This window comes from Scardinius erythrophthalmus (genome assembly GCF_964197995.2).
Source record: "Scardinius erythrophthalmus genome assembly, chromosome: 9".
NCBI classification, from domain to species: Eukaryota; Metazoa; Chordata; class Actinopteri; order Cypriniformes; family Leuciscidae; genus Scardinius; species Scardinius erythrophthalmus.
In genome coordinates, this window is record NC_138229.1 from 4,328,997 (window position 1) to 4,355,221 (window position 26,225).

Here is a 26,225-nt window from a genome sequence, read left to right on the forward strand (position 1 = left end):
AAAGAAGGCAGACAAAGGATGCTCAGGTCAAAGGTCACAGACTTTGCCAAAATGCGCTTAACTCAGTAGAACTAATCGTTATGAGTTTAAATGATATAATTCAAACCAATTACCAGTAAAGTCACAGTCAAGAAGACTCGAGTGACATTACATTTGCTCATCTGTATGATTTAATGTTCAGAGATTTTTCAATTTAAGGGACTCACCTGGTTGACTCGGGCAGCGATCTCTCGGCCGTGAATTAAACTTAATTCATACAAGAGCAACTCGAGAGTAATATCAGGTGTACGCTGTGCAGCTGAGAAATATTCTACACTCAGAATAACAAGTGTGATTGAGGTAGTATCTTAACCATATGCTGTCACCTTACTTTAGGTATGCATCGTACTAAGATTAATAAGATTAAGTGGTTATATAAAAAATAAATAAATAAATAAATAAACAAAAATTCAATAATAGTATCTCTTCAAGGCAGGGCATCATCTCTCATCGGTAACATTGGCCCACTCACTGTTAATTAAGTGACCCAATTCAGCTAAACGAAGGATGTATATCTGATCTTAGATTTGGAAATTTTGTTCAGCAAATGTCAGATAAATTATTGAGCCTGCTCAGGCTTCGTTCATTCATGCCTTACAGTAATCATCATATAGCGACTGCTAACATCCTTCTGGGTTCGAAGTGGTGGCAAAACTTATGTTGCATGTGCTAACGAAGCTCGGTTGCATCATTAAGGCAGATCTTCTTGTTAGACGATCATGCTATTCCGGAGACGTTTATCTGGTAATCCGTAGTCTCCAATTTCATGATTAAGGTCGCGCGAGCACATTCCTGACCATTGCGCTGCACTGCTATAGCTACGCACTTAGTCTTCAGGTGGCTCGCCGTCAGCAACCCTTATCCATTACCCTGCCTTCTCTAACAGTGATCATGTGAGTAAATCGTTCTGCTCAAACCAGCTAGACCGTATATCACTGAGGCGTGGCTCCCTACACCTTAAAAGCTTATTTCTGCAGTATTGTTTATAATGTTAGTTTCTTTCAGATTCCTTTATTCTCATCCTGATAACGGCCGGCTGTTCCTGCCTCGTCTACAAATACGAAATCGATATGTCTTCAGTGTCCCCAGGTTGTGTGTGACGGGTTGACTTGGAATGCTCCAAAGATATTTTCATATACCATGCTGGTATTGTCATTGAGGGTGAGTAGAGTGCATAGTTTTGTCTGTCCCTTTGGAGACAGTCGGGCTGCTGCTCCCGGAACAGGGGGTGGAGATTCAACAGCTCGTTCTGAAGCTTTGATTACTCTCTCACAGACTTTTTCAAAACTTTAGCTTAACGTTCAAACATGCATTTGAAAGTCTCACTGCTCACAATTGGATAACACTACGACCAATCACAACCATAAACCCCATACGCTACCAGCAGAGCAAACTGGTAGATTAGACTCTTACTGTATCTGGTTGGCAAAACACCAAAATGTCATTCTTGCAAAAGTACGATTCGAGCACCGCCTTCTGTTCTTCTTTAAGAGAAAAAGCCAAGTCTAACCCGTTCATTGTAGCGACCAATGCCGTTTCAAACAATTGGTATTTATCCATAGGCATTTGCAATGTTTACTACTATGACTATGACGTCACATCGCCGTCGTCATCTGTTTAACTCGCCTCTGGCCCGCTATATAAATTAACCCGATGTGATTGGTGCAGCTCAGATCGAGGGGCATATCTAATGAGCTCCATTGCTCGATACCCGAATAACTTGCGCTCTCACGAGAACTCTGTATTAACAGGGTACTGGACAGATGGTTCCTTCCGCATTCGAGCCTTTATTAAGAACTGATTCTAAAACCATTCTGGAAGCTCAGCAAGCTCTTCAGTAACGATTCAAGTAAATTCCATGCAAATACTGGTGGTGGTGTTACGCTAACGGCCTTGCGCGGCCTCGTCTCTATGTGGTTAAAAAAAAAAAAAAAAAAAAAAAAAAAAAAAACCCTAACGTGGCTATATCTGTGTGGTCTATCGAGGCCTGTGTACGTCTGGCCTAACGTGGCTATATCTGTGTGGTCTATCGAGGCCTGTGTACGTCTGTCCTAACGTGGCTATATCTGTGTGGTCTATCGAGGCCTGTGTACGTCTGGCCTAACGTGGCTATATCTGTGTGGTCTATCGAGGCCTGTGTACGTCTGTCCTAACGTGGCTATATCTGTGTGGTCTATCGAGGCCTGTGTACGTCTGGCCTAACGTGGCTATATCTGTGTGGTCTATCGAGGCCTGTGTATGTCTGGCCTAACGTGGCTATATCTGTGTGGTCTATCGAGGCCTGTATATGTCTGGCCTAACGTGGCTATATCTGTGTGGTCTATCGAGGCCTGTGTATGTCTGGCCTAACGTGGCTATATCTGTGTGGTCTATCGAGGCCTGTATATGTCTGGCCTAACGTGGCTATATCTGTGTGGTCTATCGAGGCCTGTATATGTCCGGCCTAACGTGGCTATATCTATGTGGTCTATCGAGGCCTGTATATGTCTGGCCTAACGTGGCTATATCTGTGTGGTCTATCGAGGCCTGTATATGTCTGGCCTAACGTGGCTATATCTGTGTGGTCTATCGAGGCCTGTGTTCGTCTGGCCTAACGTGGCTATATCTGTGTGGTCTATCGAGGCCTGTGTACGTCTGGCCTAACGTGGCTATATCTGTGTGGTCTATCGAGGCCTGTATATGTCTGGCCTAAAGCGGCTATATCTATGTGGTCTATCGAGGCCTCTATATGTCTGGTCTAACGTGGCTATATCTGTGCGGTCTACCGAGGCCTGTATATGTCTGGTCTAACGTGGCTATATCTGTGTGGTCTATCGAGGCCTGTGTACGTCTGGCCTAACGTGGCTATATCTGTGTGGTCTATCGAGGCCTGTGTACGTCTGTCCTAACGTGGCTATATCTGTGTGGTCTATCGAGGCCTGTGTACGTCTGGCCTAACGTGGCTATATCTGTGTGGTCTATCGAGGCCTGTGTACGTCTGTCCTAACGTGGCTATATCTGTGTGGTCTATCGAGGCCTGTGTACGTCTGGCCTAACGTGGCTATATCTGTGTGGTCTATCGAGGCCTGTGTACGTCTGTCCTAACGTGGCTATATCTGTGTGGTCTATCGAGGCCTGTGTACGTCTGGCCTAACGTGGCTATATCTGTGTGGTCTATCGAGGCCTGTGTACGTCTGTCCTAACGTGGCTATATCTGTGTGGTCTATCGAGGCCTGTGTACGTCTGGCCTAACGTGGCTATATCTGTGTGGTCTATCGAGGCCTGTGTATGTCTGGCCTAACGTGGCTATATCTGTGTGGTCTATCGAGGCCTGTATATGTCTGGCCTAACGTGGCTATATCTGTGTGGTCTATCGAGGCCTGTGTATGTCTGGCCTAACGTGGCTATATCTGTGTGGTCTATCGAGGCCTGTATATGTCTGGCCTAACGTGGCTATATCTGTGTGGTCTATCGAGGCCTGTATATGTCCGGCCTAACGTGGCTATATCTATGTGGTCTATCGAGGCCTGTATATGTCTGGCCTAACGTGGCTATATCTGTGTGGTCTATCGAGGCCTGTATATGTCTGGCCTAACGTGGCTATATCTGTGTGGTCTATCGAGGCCTGTGTTCGTCTGGCCTAACGTGGCTATATCTGTGTGGTCTATCGAGGCCTGTGTACGTCTGGCCTAACGTGGCTATATCTGTGTGGTCTATCGAGGCCTGTATATGTCTGGCCTAAAGCGGCTATATCTATGTGGTCTATCGAGGCCTCTATATGTCTGGTCTAACGTGGCTATATCTGTGCGGTCTACCGAGGCCTGTATATGTCTGGTCTAACGTGGCTATATCTGTGTGGTCTATCGAGGCCTGTATATGTCTGGCCTAAAGCGGCTATATCTGTGCGGTCTATCGAGGCCTCCATATGTCCGGTCTAACGTGGCTATATCTGTGCGGTCTACCGAGGCCTGTATATGTCTGGTCTAACGTGGCTATATCTGTGCGGTCTATCGAGGCCTGTATATGTCTGGTCTAACATGGCTATATAACGTAGCTATATCTGCGTGGTCTAACAAGGCTGTTTACGTCCGGTTAAAAAAAAAAAAAAAAAAAAAAAAAAAAAATTCTTAAACATAATCAAACATAGGCACATGAAAATCCATTTAACGTTCATCACACTGACTATGGTAACTCCTTTTCTATCTTTCAGGAACATCAGGATTCACGACTGGTGCGTATACTTTTCATCTACCCATTTTGGGGGGAGGCTGGCCCCGTCCTGGCGGATCTTAATCCACCTACTTTTGGGGGTCGGCTGCGCCCCTGCCTTCGTCTTCAGGCAGGAGATGCAGATCCGCTACCCTCGGATTACGAGCTATGGACGGGGCCTACGCCAAAGAACTTTACAATGCTTGCCGGGCTGCCAATAAATATATGCTTTGTTACATCACTTTATCTTCCGAGTCTTTCTGGTAGAAATGGAAGCTTTAGCTAAGTTCTGCCAGGAAGACTCAATCACTACGTCACTTATTACCTTCATCTCTATCCAATCACGTCTTATACCCTCTGTATAAAAGATCGGTACTTACTCACGTTTGAGTTCGCAGATGCCGACGTGAAAACAACCTCCATCCTCCCCACCACCACCAGGATGGTCCTGTCCATACCTTCTAGGGGGGGTCGGCTGCGCCCCTGCCTTCGTCTTCAGGCAGGAGATGCAGATCCGCTACCCTCGGATTACGAGCTATGGACGGGGCCTACGCCAAAGAACTTTACAATGCTTGCCGGGCTGCCAATAAATATATGCTTTGTTACATCACTTTATCTTCCGAGTCTTTCTGGTAGAAATACAAACTTGCTATAGCGTCTCAGTTGATTATGTCATCTACGAAGCTTTATTCCCCGAAACTTCTCTGATTGATGGATCTCAAACAAGGTCATTAAAGGAGTTAATGACAAACCCTGGTCAGCTAGAAACCGGTTATTATGCAGTGCTACGCAATGCAGCTATCGCCAGTCTGGTTTTAGCTGGATTTTCCAGCGGGATTGAGAAAAGGAAAGTGATAAAGGAGGAGTATAGAGTGAGCGTAGAGAGAAATGTGTGACAGTGAGTCAGAGAGTGTTAATAACACAGAGCGGCTCTCACATCCAAACACCTGACAGCAACTGAACGTGAATTCAAACGCTCAGTGAAACACTGAGATAAATCAGACTTCTGAAGGGAAGAGCTACTCTTTTACGCTTTATGTGAAACATGAAATTCAACCAGCAGAGTTAGAGATTCATTCGAGGGCCTTTAACACAAACACACACACTATGTGCTCATTTATGCATCTAAACACACGACCAGCACATGCTACTATACTTGCCAGCTCATGTTTTAAAGAGATTCTGTCTTTTTTTAAATATTACACTGTAAGAAAAATATAAAGTAATGCATGATTCAAAATATGATTAAACACCAGTGCAAATTAATACAGAAAATTCCTTCTTTTTGTTGAAAAAAAGAAGTAAAAAGTAAAAGCAAAAACTTAAATGTAAATAAGAAATGTTTTTACTTACTGTCAACTAACAGAAATAAAGAAGTATTTGAAGTACTACAATTTCTAAAACTGAAATAAACCTGAATAGAAATATTAAATAACTAATAATTTTTTTTAAATCCCATTACAAAATTATTAAAACTTAAACAAAAATTAAAATATTTATATATAAAAAAAGCTAATTCAAAATATGGACAAACACTAAAATAGTCTATAAATAATGCTTCACTCTGCAAAGTCGTAAAAACAGGGCCAAATGTCCTTTCTTAATATAAATTTTGAATAGTTTTAATTTTAGTTAACAATAACAACAGTCACCCTCATGTTGTTCCAAACCTGTATGACTTTCATACTTCGGTGAAAAATTAAAGAAGATATTTAGAAGAAGGTCTCAGCTGTTCAAATAGCTTAAAAGTCAATGGGGTCCAAAATAACATGGAGTTATTTTATTTTTTTATTTGGTAACATTGTTAACAAAACAATATGCATCAATGTCTCCAAAAGAGACATTGATGCATAATACGAGCACAACTGGCTGTTAAAGGGAATCGGAGATTCTGATTGGTTTGTTGCACGTTACGCCCAAAACACACCCATTACTCATTAAGAGAATAGGGACAACCCTTTTAGCCCATGCGCCTGGAGCGCCGACCATTTTTCCCGTCGTTAAACTAGCAAAAGTGGATTCGGACTCGCCTTAAGTGCACTTGCGCTTTAGACTATGCGCTTAGATCGTTAAAATAGGGCCCTGTGTGTTTTACAGTATAACGAAGGTCATAAAGGTTTGAAATTGCACGAGGGTGAGTAAATGATAAAATTAACATTTTTGGGTGAATTATCCTGTTTGTGACAACTTCTAGACCAAAAAACTTTTTTTGTTATACCTATGATAATCATGCAACTTAATTAAGTCACTTGGGCAAAGACTTCTGTAGAGTGCAGTTCTTAGACCGAAAAAGCTGCAAATAGGACAGAATTTTATGCTGACAGTCAAAAGTCTTCTCTAGTCGCAAGACTAGATGAAAAAAAAAAGAAGCTGTGAAATTCTGCCCTACAAAACTCGACGCTCAGGGTATTGTGTTCGTTCAGGACTTGACTGCTAGCTAAACAGGTAATGACTGTATTTGCATTTAATGTTGCAGAAAGTCACATCACAGCACAGTTGTAGCAAATATTTACTCTTTATGGAGCAGGAATCTGCATGTGCACGGAGTGTGTGTGGGACAGCACGGGCCCAGGAGAGCTTTTGTCTCTTTTGCAGTGCTTTGTGCATTGTGGTCCCATGCAGCAATGATAAATTAGTCTGCCATGTCTACTACTGTCTGTTCCAGAGACTCCAAGATACTACACACACACACACACACACACACACACACACACACACACACACACACACACACACACACACACACACACACACACACACACACACACACACACACACACACACACACACACACACACACACACACACACACACACACACACACACACACACACACACACACACACACACACACACACACACACACACACACACACACACACACACACACACACACACACACACACACACACACACACACACACACACACACACACACACACACACACACACACACAGTTTAGAAGCTACAAAGGTCAATAGGCGGTCAGAGTAAAAATCAAATCAATAGGAGAGTGGATGCTGGGCGAGTGTATGGTGTTATAGTGTATATAAATGTGTGTGTGTGTTCGCCTACAGTAGTATCTGACGTGGTCAGTGAGGAGAAACAGGGTGTATTATAACTCAAGACACGCTACACATACCATGAAAGCTGCATATATAGGGCCTGCATGTATGCATTACAGTAGCATTTACATATATATATATATATAACATTTCTAATAATATTAATATTACTACTATATAATATTAGATATTGTAATATTACATAACTTTAATATTGATATCATATACTATCAGTATAATTAGAATTATATGAATTATACAAATCCACGCTAAGTTTGAATAAATCAAAGCAAGAGGGCAAGAGAGGGATTTAAACTCAGTTAATTGTGATCAGTAGCTGTTTGTCGGAGGGGAAGTGACCCCGGACACATTTGCATAAAGCATCAGAGCGCACTGGTCTCAGATCAACTTCCTGCTGGTCACATCATTAGTTTCATTAGGATATGAAAGGCAAACCCTGAGCCCAGAACAGCACCCAGACTAAAGGTCATCCTCTGCACAGATGAAAGCATCTGTTCTGTGTGGGCACAGATCGCTCGAGCGTGAGATGATTACGGTTGTCACTCAAAGTTCTGGCATTTCCAACAGCGTGCAATTACAGGAGACTCGAAACAAATGTGGCCGCTTAAAACCCACGTGCCTGTTTGGGAGCTCCATGAACATAATTAAAGACCATATGAAATCAAAACTGGAGTATTAGTACATGTGTGTTAGCTTTAAGGTCAACTATATGCTTATTTACTTATTTACTTATGTGGTTATATTTACTAAATGGTCAAAATAAACTTGATATCTGCAATGTATCTTCTGAACCTCCATTCCAGAAATAAGCTAGAGTCTAAATCATGACCAGCGGATGGATTTTAAATGCTTCTCAAATTCAAGAGCTTGTTTTCATGTTGGACCCAGCGGACTATCCTATATCCCTTTTTTAAAACGTCTGCTAAAAAGAGCGAGACCCTGCAGCTGTGTTTGTGTGTGTGTGTGTGTGTGTGTGTGTGTGTGTGCGGGACCAGCGGTCACCATCTGAAACGCATCCGTGAGATGTGCTTCACATCCAGGTCATCGATTTCTACGGATCAATAGGAATCTCTAGCGTGTCCATTACACTGATCAGGTGAGTTGGGAGTGAAAGCTGATATTCGACGTGAGATGCGGTTTGATGTACAAACGAAGTGTAAATCATGAATATTTACTACCAGTAAACTGACCTAATGTAACAAAAATGCAGCTTATACTAGTTTCACAGAGTTGACTTCACTACACTGTAAAAAAAAAAAAGGTAACACTTTATTTTATGGTGTCCTTGTTACACATGCATTTACCCTAATAATAACAGAATTACATGCAATAACCCTCAACCAAACCCTAATCCTATCCTAACCCTATAGTAAGTACATGTAGTTGCTTAATATTACTCAGTACTTAAATATATAATTACACTGTAACAATGACACCTTAAAATGAAGTGTAACCAAAAATGATTAAATTTTTTTTCAGTGTATCTACACGCACAAAATCATACATTAAAAATGTACGGTTACACTTTATTTTAAGGTGTCATTGTTACATTGTTATTATACATTTAAGTACTGAGTAATATTAAGCAACTACATGTACTTACTATAGGGTTAGGGTTAGGATTAGGATTTGGTTGAGGGTTAGTTGCATGTAATTATGCATAATTTCCTGTTATTACTATGGTAAGTACATGTAATATATATAACAAGGACACTGTAAAATAAAGTGTTACCAAATGTACTTGTAAAGAAATCATGGTAATAAGGTCTAATTTGCTGAGCAATATATTTCCTACAGCATTTATTAATCTTTGTTAAAGGCACAGTATGTAAGTTTCGCCACTAGAGGTCTCTTATTCAAAACAATAAAAAACGCCGTGAATGAGCAAGGAATCATGGGAGTTGTCATCTTCATCTCAACAGAAATCATGTTCATGGGTGAGCTAATGTACTGAAGTTTTATTAACGTTACTGTGGTGTGAAGCAGGGCGGGGCCGAGAGCCGTGGGAGCGGAGCGAGGACACTGGAGTGAATGCTAATGAGAGACGCCTGCGCGACACACCGGTCTCGAGTCCCATGGAGCTTTTATTATGCTTATATGCCACAGTCGTTTTGTTGTTTATGTTTATTTTATGATTAAATTGTCGGTAAACTTTACCGGTTCCCACCTCCTTCTTCCCTGAACTTAAACTTTGTAGCAGTTACGTTTGATCACTTGAATTCACATTATTTTATCTCATTCAGATGAAACAGCCGCGAGTGCTGAATCATTACTTATACAGGTCACTTAATTTGACAAATTCAAATTGTGGGGTAACGCAGCACTGTTTTCCTTGGTTAAAACAATCATACTGTTGACAGTTATGTTATAATTTGTTGCACGCTGCAGTAAGCTAGATCGGTATTAGAATATTATATTAATAAAAGCTGGATGACTTGTGTTGCTAAATGACATGCAATTAGTTTTAAAATATATTGTATGGGAGAGAAAATGCTGTATTACTGTTACTACAAAAAAAGCTCTTTCTGATTATGCGATGTTAGCCACTTGAAAAAGTGTTGTCTCTGAGGCATGATGCAAATATATTACTCGCGGTAAATCAAGAAAACAAAATATTCAAACAATAAGACCAATCGTGTTAGGCCCCACGGTTCGGCACATGTGATTCGCGGGTTTAATCATCGTAGAGTCAAAGTTTATCATTTGGATGTGTTTTGTCTTGTCAATTTACACATTTTAAAAGCAGAGAGGCGAAAGAGAGAAAGAGGCGTGTTTCAGACAGCGCTTGAACACCAAATTGAATCCTCTTTCACGTTTACTTGTGCTTGAACGGACACATACATACAAAATGATGTCAAAATACCCGTCTGCGAAACCGGATGCGTGTCAGTATATTTGATCAGTGCATTCGGTCTTAAAGTGACAGCAGCCTAATATTCCTGCTGTTGTCTGTGTCATTAATGTTAATAAAAAAATAAAAAACATCATCATCATCACCATGTTAGAGAGAAAAGAGTGATGACGACAGATTGTATGTGCCGTGTAAAGTGTGATATCAAGCAATATCTCCAGGTGATCCCTTGAGAACCAGACCAAAAAAGTGATGTGCACCCCTGTATATATAAATTAGTAGTTTTCTGTTGTTAAAAGTATCCAAACAGTTGCTCATCTGTCTAATAAAATGCATTACATATCAAAGCATATTTGGTGTTTCCATGGATATGGATGTAAAACCGGAAATCGACGGTAACGCAGATGTGACATCATTGACAGGTGACGCAATGACACAAGCCGGTTAAAATAGCTGATTTCCTTTGCACCATGACCTCGAGCCAAACACCCCCCCAGAAGCCTTTTTTCCCTTGGTCGAACATTATTAAAGTTAGAGCATATTTAGAGATATCAGCCGAACGGCTTAGTGCAGGCGCTAATGGATCCAAGGTTGTATCTTGTAAATTACCCCACTAATAATGCCCAGAATGGTACCAAACTTCTACAGTAGTACAAATAGGTTCTGTACTTTTACAGGCTTTTCCCAAATCACGGAAGTGACGTCGACGTCCGGGTTAGCGGTAGCATTAGCCATCAGGCAAGTGTTATTTAAATAAACTCCTGATGTACTCACAAACTTTCCAATGCCTCGTTTTATGAGTACAGAACCTATTTGTTGGTTTTTAAACCAATTTTTTTTATTTATCCAAAAATCCTACATATTGTGCCTTTAAATGCTAGTTAATAAAAATACTATTGATCAGTTTTCATTCATGTTAGTTCACAGCACTAACTAATGTTAACAAAATGTATAAGTAAATGCTGAAATAAACATGAACTAAGATTCATAAATGATGTAGAAGCTAATGTAGTTAACTAATGTTAATAAATGGAACCTTTTTGTAAAGTGTTAACGGATAAAAATATCTCTTACCCTACAATTTGATGTGTTGAATAACTATAGTTTCACAAACTATGTCACATTCCTAAAGTTCTAAACAGTTTTGCTAAATTGTAAGACATTTTAGGAAGAACATCTGAAACAAAGTTGGCATGTAAATGAGTGTGTGATCAGACTCACCTGAAACAGGTGTCATCGAGGTGGGAGGCAGGCCGTTCATGTTGAGCGCCCCCACCTGGTGAATCTGTGTCGCTGGATACGCAACGCTGGGCGCTAAATAACCCCCGTGAGAAGCCGCCATGATCGCCGCCTGCTGCTGCATCAGCTGAACCAATCAAACAACAGAGAGCTTACGTTAGAAAACATTCTAGTCAAGTCAAGTCATCTTCATTTATATAGCGCTTTTAACAATGTAGATTGTCTCAAAGCAGCTTCACAGAGATAAGCGTATAATTTAAGGTAACAGAGATTGTTTCGGCTTTCCAGCAGAGTTAAGTTATTTCCATCTAAAGTTAGTTTTAATTGATTTGGTTCCGTCGCAATGATCATTTGTTATTAAATTAGGGGCCGCTAAGACGACACCATTCTCTCTACACAGACTTTAAACGCGAACCTGTGAGAAACGCTAATGGCGTTCACATGCGCATTTAGAATGGGTTCTATAGTTCTACGCCATATTAAACACAAAAACAAATATAAAATATATCTGATCTTATTGGAAATGAAGGATTCTCTACAAAAAAGCACTGACGGACATGATAGTAATACCACGGTACTTACTTACATGCTTGGTAATTACTACTGAAATATTCCCATATTTATGTATGATATGATATTTACACGGTCCTCCAGGGTACTTTAAGAAATACATTCAAAAACATAATATTATCATGGTATCTTGTTCACAAAAAATAACAACAGCATGGCACTACTCTGTACTTTTTAGTTATAATAACTTGACCCTGTCGGAGATCCAACATGTGTCTGTAGGTGTTCAAATAAATTGGATCAAACGACATTCCTAAAATGAATTAACGAACACAAATGCACTGTAGCATAGCTAATTATTGTAATTATGTCACTATGGCAACAACCATCTGTGAAAACACAACAGTACAAAGCAGACGTGTAGAGTAACTAATATGTGCTGAGTCCTGAAATGACCCCAGTGCAGAAAATCTACATACACACATTTGCTTATTAGCATTCATTTATATTGGCTAGTATATGTTTTTGATCAAAAATGCAGAAAAAACTGTAATATTGTGAAATATTATTACAATTTAAAATAATGATTTTCTGTTTGAATATACTTTAAAATGTAGGCTAATTTATTCCAGTGATGCAAAGCTGAATTTTCAGCATCATTACTCCAGTCTTCAGTGTCACATGATCCTTCAGAAATCACTCTAATATGTATATTAATATGTAATCACTCTAATATTATGTTGGAAACAGTTGTGCTGCTTAATATATATATATATATATATATTATAACCTATGATACTTTTTTTTCATAATTATTTGATGAATAAAAAGTAAAAAAAAAAGGAACAACATTAATTTAAAATAGAAATCTTTTGAAGCTTGTATATATATGTATATATGTATATATATATATATATATATACATGTATATATATATATATATATATATATATATATATATATATATATATATATATATATATATATATATATATGAGGAGTTCAGATGCAAAAGCCTCTAAGTGCCATCTGAAATTTTCTTCTAGAATGATCATTTTTATCAAGCTCGTATATTTAAGTTCAGTAATTTCACTTAAATGGCAATGAAGATTACCTATTAATTGCCATTTAAGTGAAATTACTGAACTTAAATATACGAGTTTGATAAAAATGAACATTCTAGAAGAAAATTTCAGATGGCACTTAGAGGTTTTTTGCATCTGAACTCTTCATATATACACACACACACACAATAGTATTTGTTTATGTGGAGCGGATGCAAATTAGCCTTAGAAGACGCTTGTAACTACACACACCAACTGACCGCAGCTCGACGTGAGTGTAATCTATACATGCATCGATATAGACCACACTGATCTACTGGGTTAACCATTAGCATGCATTCTTAATGATGTTACTTTGTTTAGCCATGAAGAGATGGTTTATCAACACAGAATCCACATTCATTGGAAACATTAGCAAACATATACATAAAAGTACCACGGTATTCTCTGAAAAGTATGATGCAAATCCATTGAACAGACTGTACATGAATATGGTTATCATTTAGTAGCGGAGAATATAATAAAAACAAATCATTTCAGGTTAATCATAACTCTGTGGACATCTGTGGCACGCTGTTTATTAATAATTTCAGCAAACTCTATAAAAATGTCCATATAAATGTAACTGTGGTACAGAATATCAGTAGTGCCGCTTTAGTTCAGTTTAAATGAATTGCTAACACTTCTGCTGACCAAATTCACATGGCAAATAAACTCCCGTCCAGCCTTGAGACACAAAGACGAGGAGAAAGCCTCAGTGATAAACTCATTTACAGGAGCGCGAGTGTTTGTGTATGCATCTGCGATTTTATTGAATGCTAATGTGTGCTGAACTCCCCAGGTACTCCGAGGCAATCAGCGCTCCATCATGGGCCAATTACTGTTGTAGAGGCGCTTCGAGAGGCACAGCTCAATGCAAAGCCTCCAGCCGCTCACGGGGTGACACGCGTGTTTGTGCATGTTCGTGAGGACGTGCTGACACGTCTTGGGGGGGAAGGCTTGGGAAAATGGAAGTGTTTGGTGCATGAAGAAATGAGATGTCCAAACCGCTGACAATAATTACTTGCTTTAAATGAGATGTCCAAACCGCTGACAATAATTACTTGCTTTGCCATTCATTCAGACTGTAGCTGTAGTTTAAATGGTTGGGCGGTCTCACCGTGCCATGATAGAAATGTGTCAACTGATCCAGCTGTGGCGTTTATATCCAGCAGATAGCACGCAGATTACTTCATTTATTACAAAAAATCTGATGGTTTGTGCACTGCAAAAATGATTTTCTTACTTAGTGTTTTATCTTGCCATACAAATATCTCAGCTCCTAGAAAAAAAGGTTTTTGCTTAAAACATGAATTATGTGCCAATGGTAATGTAATAAAAATAACTTTACTTTCCCTACGAATTAATTTTATGTTATGACTCCACTGGTGGATCATTTTTTATTGTTTTAAGCATAAACTCACTAAATTCGGATACATTTCAGTAAAAAGACTGAATATCTCAATTGGTTTTGCTTCTCAAGTAAATGTATCTTGATTTAAGAATGTTTAGATATTTAACTGCAAAACAAGACAAACATACTTAGTAAGAAAATCTTTTTTTGCAGTGGGTGCATCAAGTTCCAAATAATATATATATATTATTATTATTTTTTTTTAAAGAAGTCTCTTATGCTCACCAAGGCTACATTTATTTGGTCAAAAATACAGTAAAAAGTCTAATAATGTGAAATATTATTTAAAAGAACTGCTTTCAATTTATATATATATATACATATATATATATATATATATATATATATAAAAAGCTGTATTTTCAGCATCATTACTCCAGTCTTCAGTGTCACATGATTCTTCAGAAATCATTCTAAAATGCTGATTTAGAAACATTTATTATTATTATTATATTTTTGTGGAAACCCATTTTTTCAGGATTCTTTGATGAACAGAGAGTTCAAAAGAACAGCATTTAAACATGAGGTTGAATTTTCAGCCAGAAATAATAATAAAGTGATATATATATATATATATATATATACATATATATATATATATATAGTTAAAATCTATATATCAACTATAAAATCTATATATATACATATATATATATATATATAATAATAATAATAACCGTGATATAAAATGTCTGCCCACCCCTAGCTGAGGCTCATCATTGCTGGTTTGTTTGTGTGCTCTAGTCAAACAAAGCAGGCACAAATGGATTAGAATAAAAAAAATCACATCAAACAGCAAGTATGCTGAGAACAAATCATAATTAACATAACAAATACCTGCGTCAGGTTAATATCATCTGAAATGTTTGCTCATGATTTGCAAAAGCTGAGAGTCTGAGCAGGAGCCAGGCTCATGTGTGTGCAGTTGTGCCGAGATCCACCAGGAGGCGCTGCAAACCACAGACATCTTCTCCATCACAACACAACACACCCACTCCCAGTGTTTTCAAACTACAGCATGCTTTCATCAGTCTGGAGCTCTGTTCACCAAATGAACATCATCAGTGTGCACTAACTCCCTTCATGGTCAAAAGTTAAAGCCTTTCGATTGAAGCGTGACACGGCAGAATTGCACCGCCGAATGTAGTGGATTTGTGGCCTGTTCTTTGTTTGCACTGGGAAAGGTTTCTGAAATGCCCTTCAGTGCTCGACGGCTCGTGCTTTGGTTCTTGAGCAGAGCGCACTGGAACATTACAGCTTCCAATCCTCTCCCGCTTTTATTTGTGTTGTCTATTCCAGTGCCAGGCCTTTGAGACATCAGTGCAGTGCCAGAGAGAGGGCTGGAGCAGGGCATTATGGGATATAGAGTACAGTGCCCTGTTTGTTCCAATGCACTGTCAAATAATCCTTACTAGTGCAGTTTCAAATGATCTCACTTTACCACACTGCATTTGTGTATGTATATTTAGATAATTCATCATTTGCACTGCTGCTCAAAAGTATATAAAAAAATAGATAAACTACTTGACATGACTAATCTATTTTGGTTTCTGGATGACTAAACGACTCTGCTTACGGGAAATCATTTCTTGACAACTTCCAGGTTCAAACCTTTGAAAACTGCTGTGGCAGCACTGATGAAAAACAATTAGCTGTTTTATAACAGAAGAAGTCTATAAGAACCACTGCAAACTCTTCATCTGTAAGAAGTTATAGGCAATATTAGCTGAAAAATAATGCAAAAATGCATCCTGGATACTTTGGCACACTATTTTTAACATACTGTACTATGATTTGTAATGCACTGATCATGCACAAATTGAGATGTTATGCCTCCTGTGTTAATTCTACACGGGGATTTCTAAGAGGTTCTAGGTTTTTTTTTGCTTCAAATGAAGTAAATATGAAATTAGAATAGAGATGCGGTTCACAATCCATTCGGAGCATGAACGAGAAATAAAAACAACCACAGGCTGGTATTTAGGACTAACCTACCATTTCTAGCAATGAGCAGAAACCACAGTTACCGTCAGCCAGCTGGACTACAGGTTAACATGTCTTCATTTCATGACACCGTTCTATAGAGACTCTGTCAAAATGCAGAATCAAATTCCACCAACCCTGGTTGCATGGCACTAAATATTCTATTCTATTTTATACCATTCCATTCCTTTCCATTCCTTTCCATTCCATTCCATTCCATTCCATTTCATTTCATTTCATTTCATTTCATTTCATTTCATTTCATTTCATTTCATTTCATTTCATTTCCTTTCCTTTCCGTACAATTCCATTCCATTCCATACCATTCCAACCATTCCATACCATACCATACCATACCTTTCCTTTCCTTTCCTTTCCTTTCCTTTCCTTTCCTTTCCTTTCCTTTCCTTTCCTTTCCTTTCCTTTCCTTTCCTTTCCTTTCCTTTCCTTTCCTTTCCTTTCCTTTCCTTTCTATACCATTCCATACAATTCCATTCCATTCCATACATTTATCCTTCCTTTCCTTTCCTTTCCTTTCCTTTCCTTTCCTTTCCTTTCCTTTCCTTTCCTTTCTATACCATTCCATACAATTCCATTCCATTCCATACCATTTCATTTAATTCCATTCCATTCCATTCCATTCCATACCTTCCTTTCCTTTCCTTTCCTTTCCTTTCCTTTCCTTTCCTTTCCTTTCCTTTCCTTTCCTTTCCTTTCCTTTCCTTTCCTTTCCTTTCCTTTCCTTTCCTTTCCTTTCCTTTCCATACCCTTCTATTCCATTCCATACCATACCATACCATACCATACCATACCATACCATACCATACCATACCATACCATACCATACCATACCATTTCGCCGTTTTTTTCCCCCCTTCATTCTACACTCACCGGCCACTTTATTAGGTACACCTTGCTAGTACCGGGTTGGACTCACTTTTGCCTTCAGAACTGCCTTAATTCTTGATGGCAGAGATTCAACAAGGTGCTGGAAACATTCCTCAGAGGCTTTGGTCCATATAGTCATGACCGCCTCACACAGTTTCTGCAGATCGGCTGTCGGCTGAACATCCATGATGCAAATCTCCCGTTCCTCCACACCTCAAAAATTCTCTATTGGACTGAGATCTGCCGACTGTGGAGGCCGTTTGAGTTTAGTGAACTCACTGTCATGATCAAGAAACCAGTTTCAGATGATGTGAGCTTTGTGCCTGAACCGCTGACACAAGGCAGGATGGATCCATGCTTTCATGTTGTCTACACCAAATTCTGACTCTACCATCTGAACGTCACAGCAGAAATGGAGACTCATAAGACCAGTTTTTTCCAATCTTCTATTGTCCGATATTGGTGAGCCTGTTCGAATTATAGCCTCAGTTTGCTGTTCTTATCTGACAGGAGTTACACCGGAGTGCGTCTTCTGCTGCTAGAGCTCTTCTGCTTCAAGGTTGGACGTGTTGTGTGTTCAGAGATGCTCTCCTGCAGATCTCGGGGAACGTGTGGTTATTTGAGCTACTGTTGTCTTTCTATCAGCTGAACCAGTCTGGTCATTCTCCTCTGACCTCTGGCATCAACAAGGCATTTTCACCCACAGAACTGACACTCACTGGATATTTTCTATTTTTCTGACCATTCTCTGTAAACCCTAGAGATGGCTGTGCATGAAAATCCCAGTAGATCAGCAGTTTCTGAAACACTCAGCCCGTTTGGCACCAACCAGGCCACGTTCAAACTCACTCAAATCCTTTCTTCCGCATCCTGATGTTCAATCTGAACTCCAGCAGATCGTCTTGATCATGTCTACATGCCTACATGCATTAAGCTGCTGCCACGTGATAGGCTAATTAGATATTTGCATTGACAAGCAGTTAAACATCTGTACCTAATAAAGTGGCCGATTAATGTACATCAAGAGAGTCCAAACTTGATCAAGTTTGTGTAAATGGTTATTTTCTGTTCTGTTGTATTCTGTGACTCTGCTTTGTTATGGTTCTGTTCAATTCTATGTGGATCTGTTGTATTCTACTCTATATTATTCTGTCTTCTTTTGCACCCTTCACTGTCAGTCAGAGCTGGCAATCTTTATGAAACGCTTCTGAAACCACAGCACACTTTTTAACCAACTCAACCCAAACCAGAAATCTTCCTAAAAAGCTCTCATGCTATTATGCAAATGCTGTTGGCAGGTTGTATAATCCCAACAGTTCCTGTGTGCTGCCGTATCACACTATGACCAAAATGAATAGTCTATTTCACTTAGTGTGTGTGTGTGAGAGAGTGTGTGTTCGTTTGTTTCCCCTAGGGCAGGATTTCACGATTTAAGGCAATGTTTGAAGTGCTACTCATTCCCATTTAAATAATCCACATGCAATTTAAATCAGTCAGGTTACATGCAAGAAGAGTCTGAACCTGCTGAGAGAACTGGGTTTGTGTGTGTATGTGGTCTGTAATGTGCTATGCGTGTATCTAGAAAGCACACACTCTATGCTTGCATGCACACGTAAATGCTACATCTGTGCCATTAAGCCAGATGTGTAACTATTTGTGTGTAGGTACTGTCAGTTTAACTAATGTTAAGTAGCTGACCTGAAAGAGAAAACTCGCCTTAGAAAAAGACTTCCAGTGTTATTATCGTTAATCCACCCCCCCCTTATTTTTTTTAATTAAACATAAAAAAACTTATTTTATTTCAGCTAGTTGTCCAGAAAATACTTCTAATTTTTATTTAGTTTAGGTTGAAATTCTAAAATAACAAAAACTAAATAAACAAAAACTAAAATCTATTACTTAATAAAAATGATATACTCATTTTTATATTTATTAAATATAAAATATTACATTTATATATTTATATTAAATATAAAACTTATAGAAACTTACATTTGTATTAAATATAAAACTTATATAAAATAAAATAAAACAAATACACCTATTACTTACAAAAAGTATACAGTCATATTTATATTGAAATATGAAATTAATATATTAATATTAATTTAAATAAAAAATAACCAATTTTATTTCAGCTATACGCCAAGACAATATTTCACATTTTCATTTACTTTAGGTTGAAGTACTAAAATAAGTAAAACTAAAACTAAAATCGAATACTTAATAAAACTGATATAGTCCATTTTATATTGATTAAATATAACATTTTTACATTTACATACTTATTTTAAATATACAAAAAACTAATACTTTATAAAAATGATATAGCCATATTTAATTTAAATGTTAAATATAAAATCACTATATTAATATTCAAATAATAATAAAAAAACTTAAACATTTTAATTTAGCTAGTATTTACCTTGCCACTGTTGCCTTTGGCTTGCTCAGTTGGGGATATTTGGGGATATTTAATTGAATTAATCAATCAACGATACCATTGATCAGCATTACCAAACGTGGACGTTCCACTAGAAACAAACATTGATGTATTATTTTAATTTAATACCGTGAAGCTTCTTTGATACAACCTATGTTGTGAAAAGCGCTATATAAATAAACTTGACTTGACTTGACTAGTTGTCAAGAAAATACATCTCTTTTCATTTAGTTTAGGTTAGGCTGAATTACTAAAATAACTAAAACTAAAAACTAATACTTAATAAAAACATTATAGCCATATTTATATTAAATATAATATTAACATGTTTATATTACATATAAAACAACCTTAAACATTAACAAACAAAAAACTAATACTTAAAAAAGTATTGTCATATTTGTTTTAAATATTAAATGGAATATTAATATAAATATATTCATATTCATATTAAATACAAAAAACTAATTTTATTTCAGCTAGTTGCCAAGACAATATTTCTCAGGTTGAAGTACTAAAATAACTAAAACTAGAAAACTAATACTTAATAAAAATGATAGTCATTAAAAAAATGAATAAATAACACAAAATTAGTAAAACCTTAATTAAAATGAAACCAGAAAATATAAAAATAAAATCTAATTGAAAATAATAACACAACTTTAAATAGTATTTTAATGAGTAAATTAACACTGAATTCCTGCCGTACTGCTCCTGAATTCGGACACTGAATTTGTGACGCTGTGTTCATGCAGTCGACAGCATGCCTCTGTGTGCACAATTCAGATTTTGTGTGTGTTTATACATGTGTGGTTGTATTTACTGTGTACAGGGACACAGAACAGGTGGATGATGGGATACCTGGGGGTTTTCCTTCTGTTGGCTCCATGTTTAGACGTCACAGAAGGAATTGCACACAGATATCCCAGTATGTTCACGCACGAACAGGATAATAAGCAGCAAGCTGCTAACATGGCGAGGAGGCGCACGCGGTTGTGGCGAAGGATCGTATGGATTATAAAATCAAAGCTGTAGTTTGAAATGTCACACACACACACACACACACACACATATGCACACACTTCAGCGCAGTGTAATTAAAACCGAAGGCCTGCAGGGTATATGCTATATATAGAGCCCGTCTGACACGTGATGCGGATCCTCAAACTTCCCACTTCTGTGAGACTCCATGAGCTAAAAAGTATTTAAAATAGCGGCTAACTTCCACACTATCAGATCACAGGCTTAATCTGTATCTAATGCCGTTATCGTTTCAAGTAATACGCTTATGAATATGCACAGAAATCCATGTGCTTTGAATACATTATCCATTCCCTAAATGAACTGGGATTCATCTAAAGAAGATGAATTACTCAAAGACGCATTTGGCTCTTCCAACCACGCTAAGAGTGCCGAACTAGGCCAGGGTGATGAAGCTAATAAAAATCATCTTGATATTTTTCAGCCTTTTGGTAATATTTGATACATATCTCTATATTTATGTATTTTCTCTGAAATGGCTTAAAAGGAACCATCATTTCAATGAAACAGTCATGGCTGCCAAGTTGATTTAAATGATTCACATAAGAAGTAAAACAGCATACAAAATAATCACGTTTTCCATTAAACGACACATGGAAGAGTGATATTTAATCATTTTCATTTATATGCACCTAAATAATCCTACAAAGCACATTAAAAACGGCTACATGCAGACTTCAGTGCATTTTTTAATTGATTGATTGATTGGTGCAAACTATTTATTGAATCAGAATTTGATTCAATGATATGAACTAAATTTACCAAACGTAATGCCATGTTTACTAAAGTTCAAATAAGAAAAGCTTGACTTAATACTCGTAAGTCACAAGACATTGAAGTCCTGGTCTTTTTACAATGTCTTTAGGAAACTTAATGGCTAAATAAAAAGTGCATGTTGCTTATTTTCATAAATTTCATACCTTAAATATATTCGCTCGGCTCTACGGCAATCACGCGAACTCAAAACCACAGGTTATAAGAGTGTCCTTTATAATCAAAGCCAACTATTCAAAATGCAAATACACTGTAAAAACGGCACTCAGGATCAATTTGATTCCTGTTACTTATATTCTGAAGCGTCCGATGGGAGCAAGAGTTCAAATTGCACGGGAACTCTTGCGCTTTTCTGCAAGTATTCATGGGTCAGGAATTGAAATGATGTTCATGCATTATTCAGCAGAGTGAAAAACGTCTTGAGACAAGGACAGCGTTCATTAATCTGAGGCTGTTCGACTTCAGAAGCTTCAGAAGCGTGTTGTGTGTGCTCACCGCGTGTGTGTAAGTACTGTAGGTGCTGCTGTAGGTGCTGAACGGCAGGGCCACGGTGGGGTTGAAGATGCCAAACTGACCCACCATCTGTTGCATGCGGCGTATGGTCCTCTCTTTATCGGTGTCAGCGAACTTTACCACCAAACTCGACGAAGCTCCCTGCGAGAGACACATGAACGGTTGTACATATCAGTAACATTGAAGGGAGAATCACACAAACACACCGGTCGAGCTCAGGCTAGTTTAACCTAATAATCCTGACCACATATTTCAGATTTCACTCACATTTTATGGAATATGTTACACGCCATATTTACAATACAATGTGTAACAGGGTGGACGTTTGCAGCTAATTTCAGGCCCATTACTAGGAAAGAACAAAATGCTAGCAGAAGATTAACATTTAGGAAGAATGTTATATAAAATCTTGACATTTTCATGTTCAGAATAAATTGATACAACAGGGTGGACTGTTATGTTTTACGCAGTCACCTAAAATGGGAGAAGAGAGAAGTTTATGACTGAGTTGCTTTACCCAAAAGGAAATGATGTCACTTCTAGCAAGTCATGTGATTTAGGGCATACCTTTAAGATTTTAAAGGGCAAATAGCACCGATGTAACAGGGTGGACTGGAGTTTGAGGGACGTTAATTTAAATATGTATCAATAATTTGTATTTTATGTCAAAGAGAATAAGTAAATGTATATACTAATGCTTTAAATTGCTAATTTAGAAATGTATTTATAAACTTTATTTCAAAGTGAGTTTGAGAAAACATGATTGGGGGAATTTGCCTGTCAAGTGGGTGAAAAGTTTGTGTTAATTGGGGTACATCTATGCAAGAAAAACCATGTGGCATTAAAGTTGATTAACATTTTAGGCAAAATATGCACTGTAGGATGACCCTGCAACATATGGAGCCCCTAAAAGGACATGATGATGGAAGAAAATATGAGATGGGAGTAAAAGACATATTTCAATGCTTTTGCGTTTGCTTGCAAAAGTTCTGTGTTCCCCGAGAAACTTTGCGTTCGCTTGCAAAACTTTTGCGCTCATTTGAGCTTCTCAAGGGAAAGCAAACATTTTGCAAGTGAACACAAAAAGCACTGAAATTTATTTTCCCACCAATGTAATTTTTTTCCTTCATCATGTCCCTTAAGGGGCAAGCACAACATGCACATGCTTATACACATGAATTAAAATCATCATATTCTACACTTTTGTTGCATATTTCATTTTGTAGAAATGTTCGTTTCTTGCACTAAAAACAACTAATTTAGCTTCCAAATTTAATCTACCCCTCCAAATAAGGCTGTTATCTTCTGTAATAAAGCTAACATATGACTTAAAAAGACTAGGACTAGTGCCTAACCCGAACCCTGACCCTAAACCGACCCTTAACCTCATTATAACCTGATCCCTAAAACCACGTCTTGACCCTCAAACAGGCCTTTAAAGGCTCTCAGAAAGTGAGGACCGGCCAAAATGTCCTCACTTTACTCTCTTTGTCCTCACTCCAATGGTCTAAAATTCAAACTGGTCCTCACAAAGATACACTGTAAAAAATTTTCCTGTAAAATAACAGTAAAGAGCTGGCAGCAGAGACGCCAGCAGTATACCGTTATTTTTACGGTATTCAAACGTAAAATGACTTTACGGTAGTAGTCTGTAAACCAGAAAAATGGTATATTTCTGTATTTCTATAATTTACAGTAAAGAGCTGGCAGTAAAGACGCCAGCAATATACCGTAATTTTACAGTAGTAGTCTGTAAACCAGAAATACAGTATATTTCTGTAGTCACACTGTTGAATGGTTTCACAGTCTAATACAGTAAAACAAATGCATATTTCTGTGATTATTTGGAAATTACAATATTGTTTAGGTTGTTACTTTAACTTGTCACAGTTTACTGTAGTGTAGACAGTCACAGTAGATAATACAATAACTAAATTTATCAGTTTACTAAAATATCAGTCTTTATCGCAATCAGTATTGATTGCAATAAACTTCATTATTCTCAGGCCTATAGACAGTTGCTTAAGATATACATTATTGTGAATATTATGCAAAATAAGCAATACAAACTTCAAAGTCAAATACCTTTATTTCAAAGAGCAATGTTAATATCAACATGAATACAAAAAATGGAAAAGTATAGTGTCTGCTTTAGACTATGGCAATAAACTTAAACTCTTAGATTGCTCGTCAGAGACTGCCCCTAACCCTTTACCAAACGTGAAGGGCATAATCTATAGTTGACTTTTTTGTTTTATTTAAAGGGTTAGTTCACCCAAAAATGAAAATTCTGTCAGTGATCACTCACCCTCATGTTGTTCCAACCCCATAAGATTTTCGTTCATCTTCAGAACACAAATTAAGATATTTTTGATTAAATCTGAGAGCTGATCACTCCTCCATAGGCTTCTAAGGGACTGAAAATTGCCTGCCCAGAAAAGTTATTAAAGACATTGTTAAAATAGTCCAAACAATAATAACGACTTCATTCAACTATTCATTTTCTTCTGCGTGGGTCTGAGTATATTCACGTAGTGTAACAGCGCAGCGCTTCTGGGTTGTACATCACACGCATCACACACATGACCAGCGTCGGCCAATAGTGAGCCTACGTGGTGATGTACAACCCAGAAGCGCTGCGCAGTTACAATACGTGAATACTGTATACTCAGACCCACTTAGAAGAAAATGAATAGTTGAATGAAGTCATTATTTTTGTTTGTTTTTTTGTGCGCAAAAAGTATTCTCGTCACTTGATAAACGTATGGTTGAGCCACTGTAGTCACTTGGACTATTTTAACAATGTCTTTAATAACTTTTCTGGGTCGGCAAGTTTCAATCCCTTAGAAGCCTATGGAGAAGTGATCCAGCTATCAGATTTAATCAAAAATATCTTAATTTGTGTTCTGAAGATGAACGAAAATCTTACGGGGTTGGAACAACATGAGGGTGAGTGATTACTGACAGAATTTTCATTTTTGGGTGAACTAACCCTTTAAGACAAAAGTTTGAACACTTAACAAATTCTCTTGGAAAACTGCACTATTAAGACAACATTAAGACCTTTTTGATCAAATGAGTAAGAACATTTAGCATACAAGCATCTTTGGCAATGTTTTTGGGGAAAAAAGCCCACAGGCGCATGTTTTTCCTCTTAAAATGCAATGTATTGTCTGTAACAATATACTTTCATAGTAACATGCAGAATTGGCAACATTTCGAAAACAAACTTAAAGACATTTTGAAAATGTGCATTAAGGCCATTTTGAAACTATTATAGTACAGTAGAACATTTTGACAATATGCATCATATGCATCAATAAAAAAACAAAAAACATTTAGGGATGAAACTGTAAGGTAGGCATCTGTGCCACTAGACTTGCAGGTTACCTCTTAAAATTGTCCTGTGAGGTAGGCTTGTGTTTTTACGTTTTAGTTCTTGTGGATCCAGGAGAGATGACCATCACTTTGGTAGCTGTTCCTCTCTGCAGCATTATTCCAGTGTTGCCACTGTCAAAAAACAACAAATCATAATAATAAATAAACTATACAATAAGGTACAGTATGTACAGTATACACTCCAAGCTAATGTTTATGAAGTAATAATACCAGTTCTCTTGTGGCTTAATGTGGCAATGCCAGACTGTCAAAACAAAGAGAGTGAGATTAAAGAGCTCACCGATCTATATGAAGTTCCATTCAAAGTCAATGAGATTCTTCAGTAGCATGGCGACGTGTGTATTGAGAAGACTTCTTCTGGACGATCACACCTTTCTTCTTGGAGACAACCTTGCCCCTTTAGGCCTTTGTCCCTCTCTCTGGATTTATACCAATGAAGCGCCTAAAATCAAAATAGTCTAAGATCAGAGTGGGGTTGCAACAACTTACTGTTTTGTGTACATTCAATTAAATGCAATTAATTGTGTTTTGTCTTTCTTCATTGCACAAATAGAGTGGACTTGAATGACATATAGAAGTGACATCAAATGGAATTATGATAAAGCCTATATAGCCCAAAAAAATACCCTGTGTGTGTGTGTGTGTGTGTGTGTGTGTGTGTGTGTGTGTGTGTGTGTGTGTGTGTGTGTGTGTGTGTGTGTGTGTGTGTGTGTGTTTTGTGGCTTGAAATATACAGTACTAATACCATTTTAT

The 26,225-nt window shown here is 37.8% G+C and overlaps 1 protein-coding gene across 1 annotated transcript in view; it reads right to left on the reverse strand.

Annotated features, from left to right (window-relative positions):
• The window catches only part of LOC308696599 (CUGBP Elav-like family member 5), a gene marked incomplete at its 5' end in the record, with an annotated part of 179,909 nt that overhangs the window by 9,442 nt on the left and 144,242 nt on the right, over positions 1–26,225 (reverse strand). Inside the window, 2 exons of the mRNA XM_081375438.1 lie at positions 11,387–11,531; positions 22,056–22,214. Of these exons, the coding sequence (XP_081231564.1) occupies positions 11,387–11,531; positions 22,056–22,214 (304 nt within the window). The remainder of the gene's footprint in view (positions 1–11,386; positions 11,532–22,055; positions 22,215–26,225) is intronic.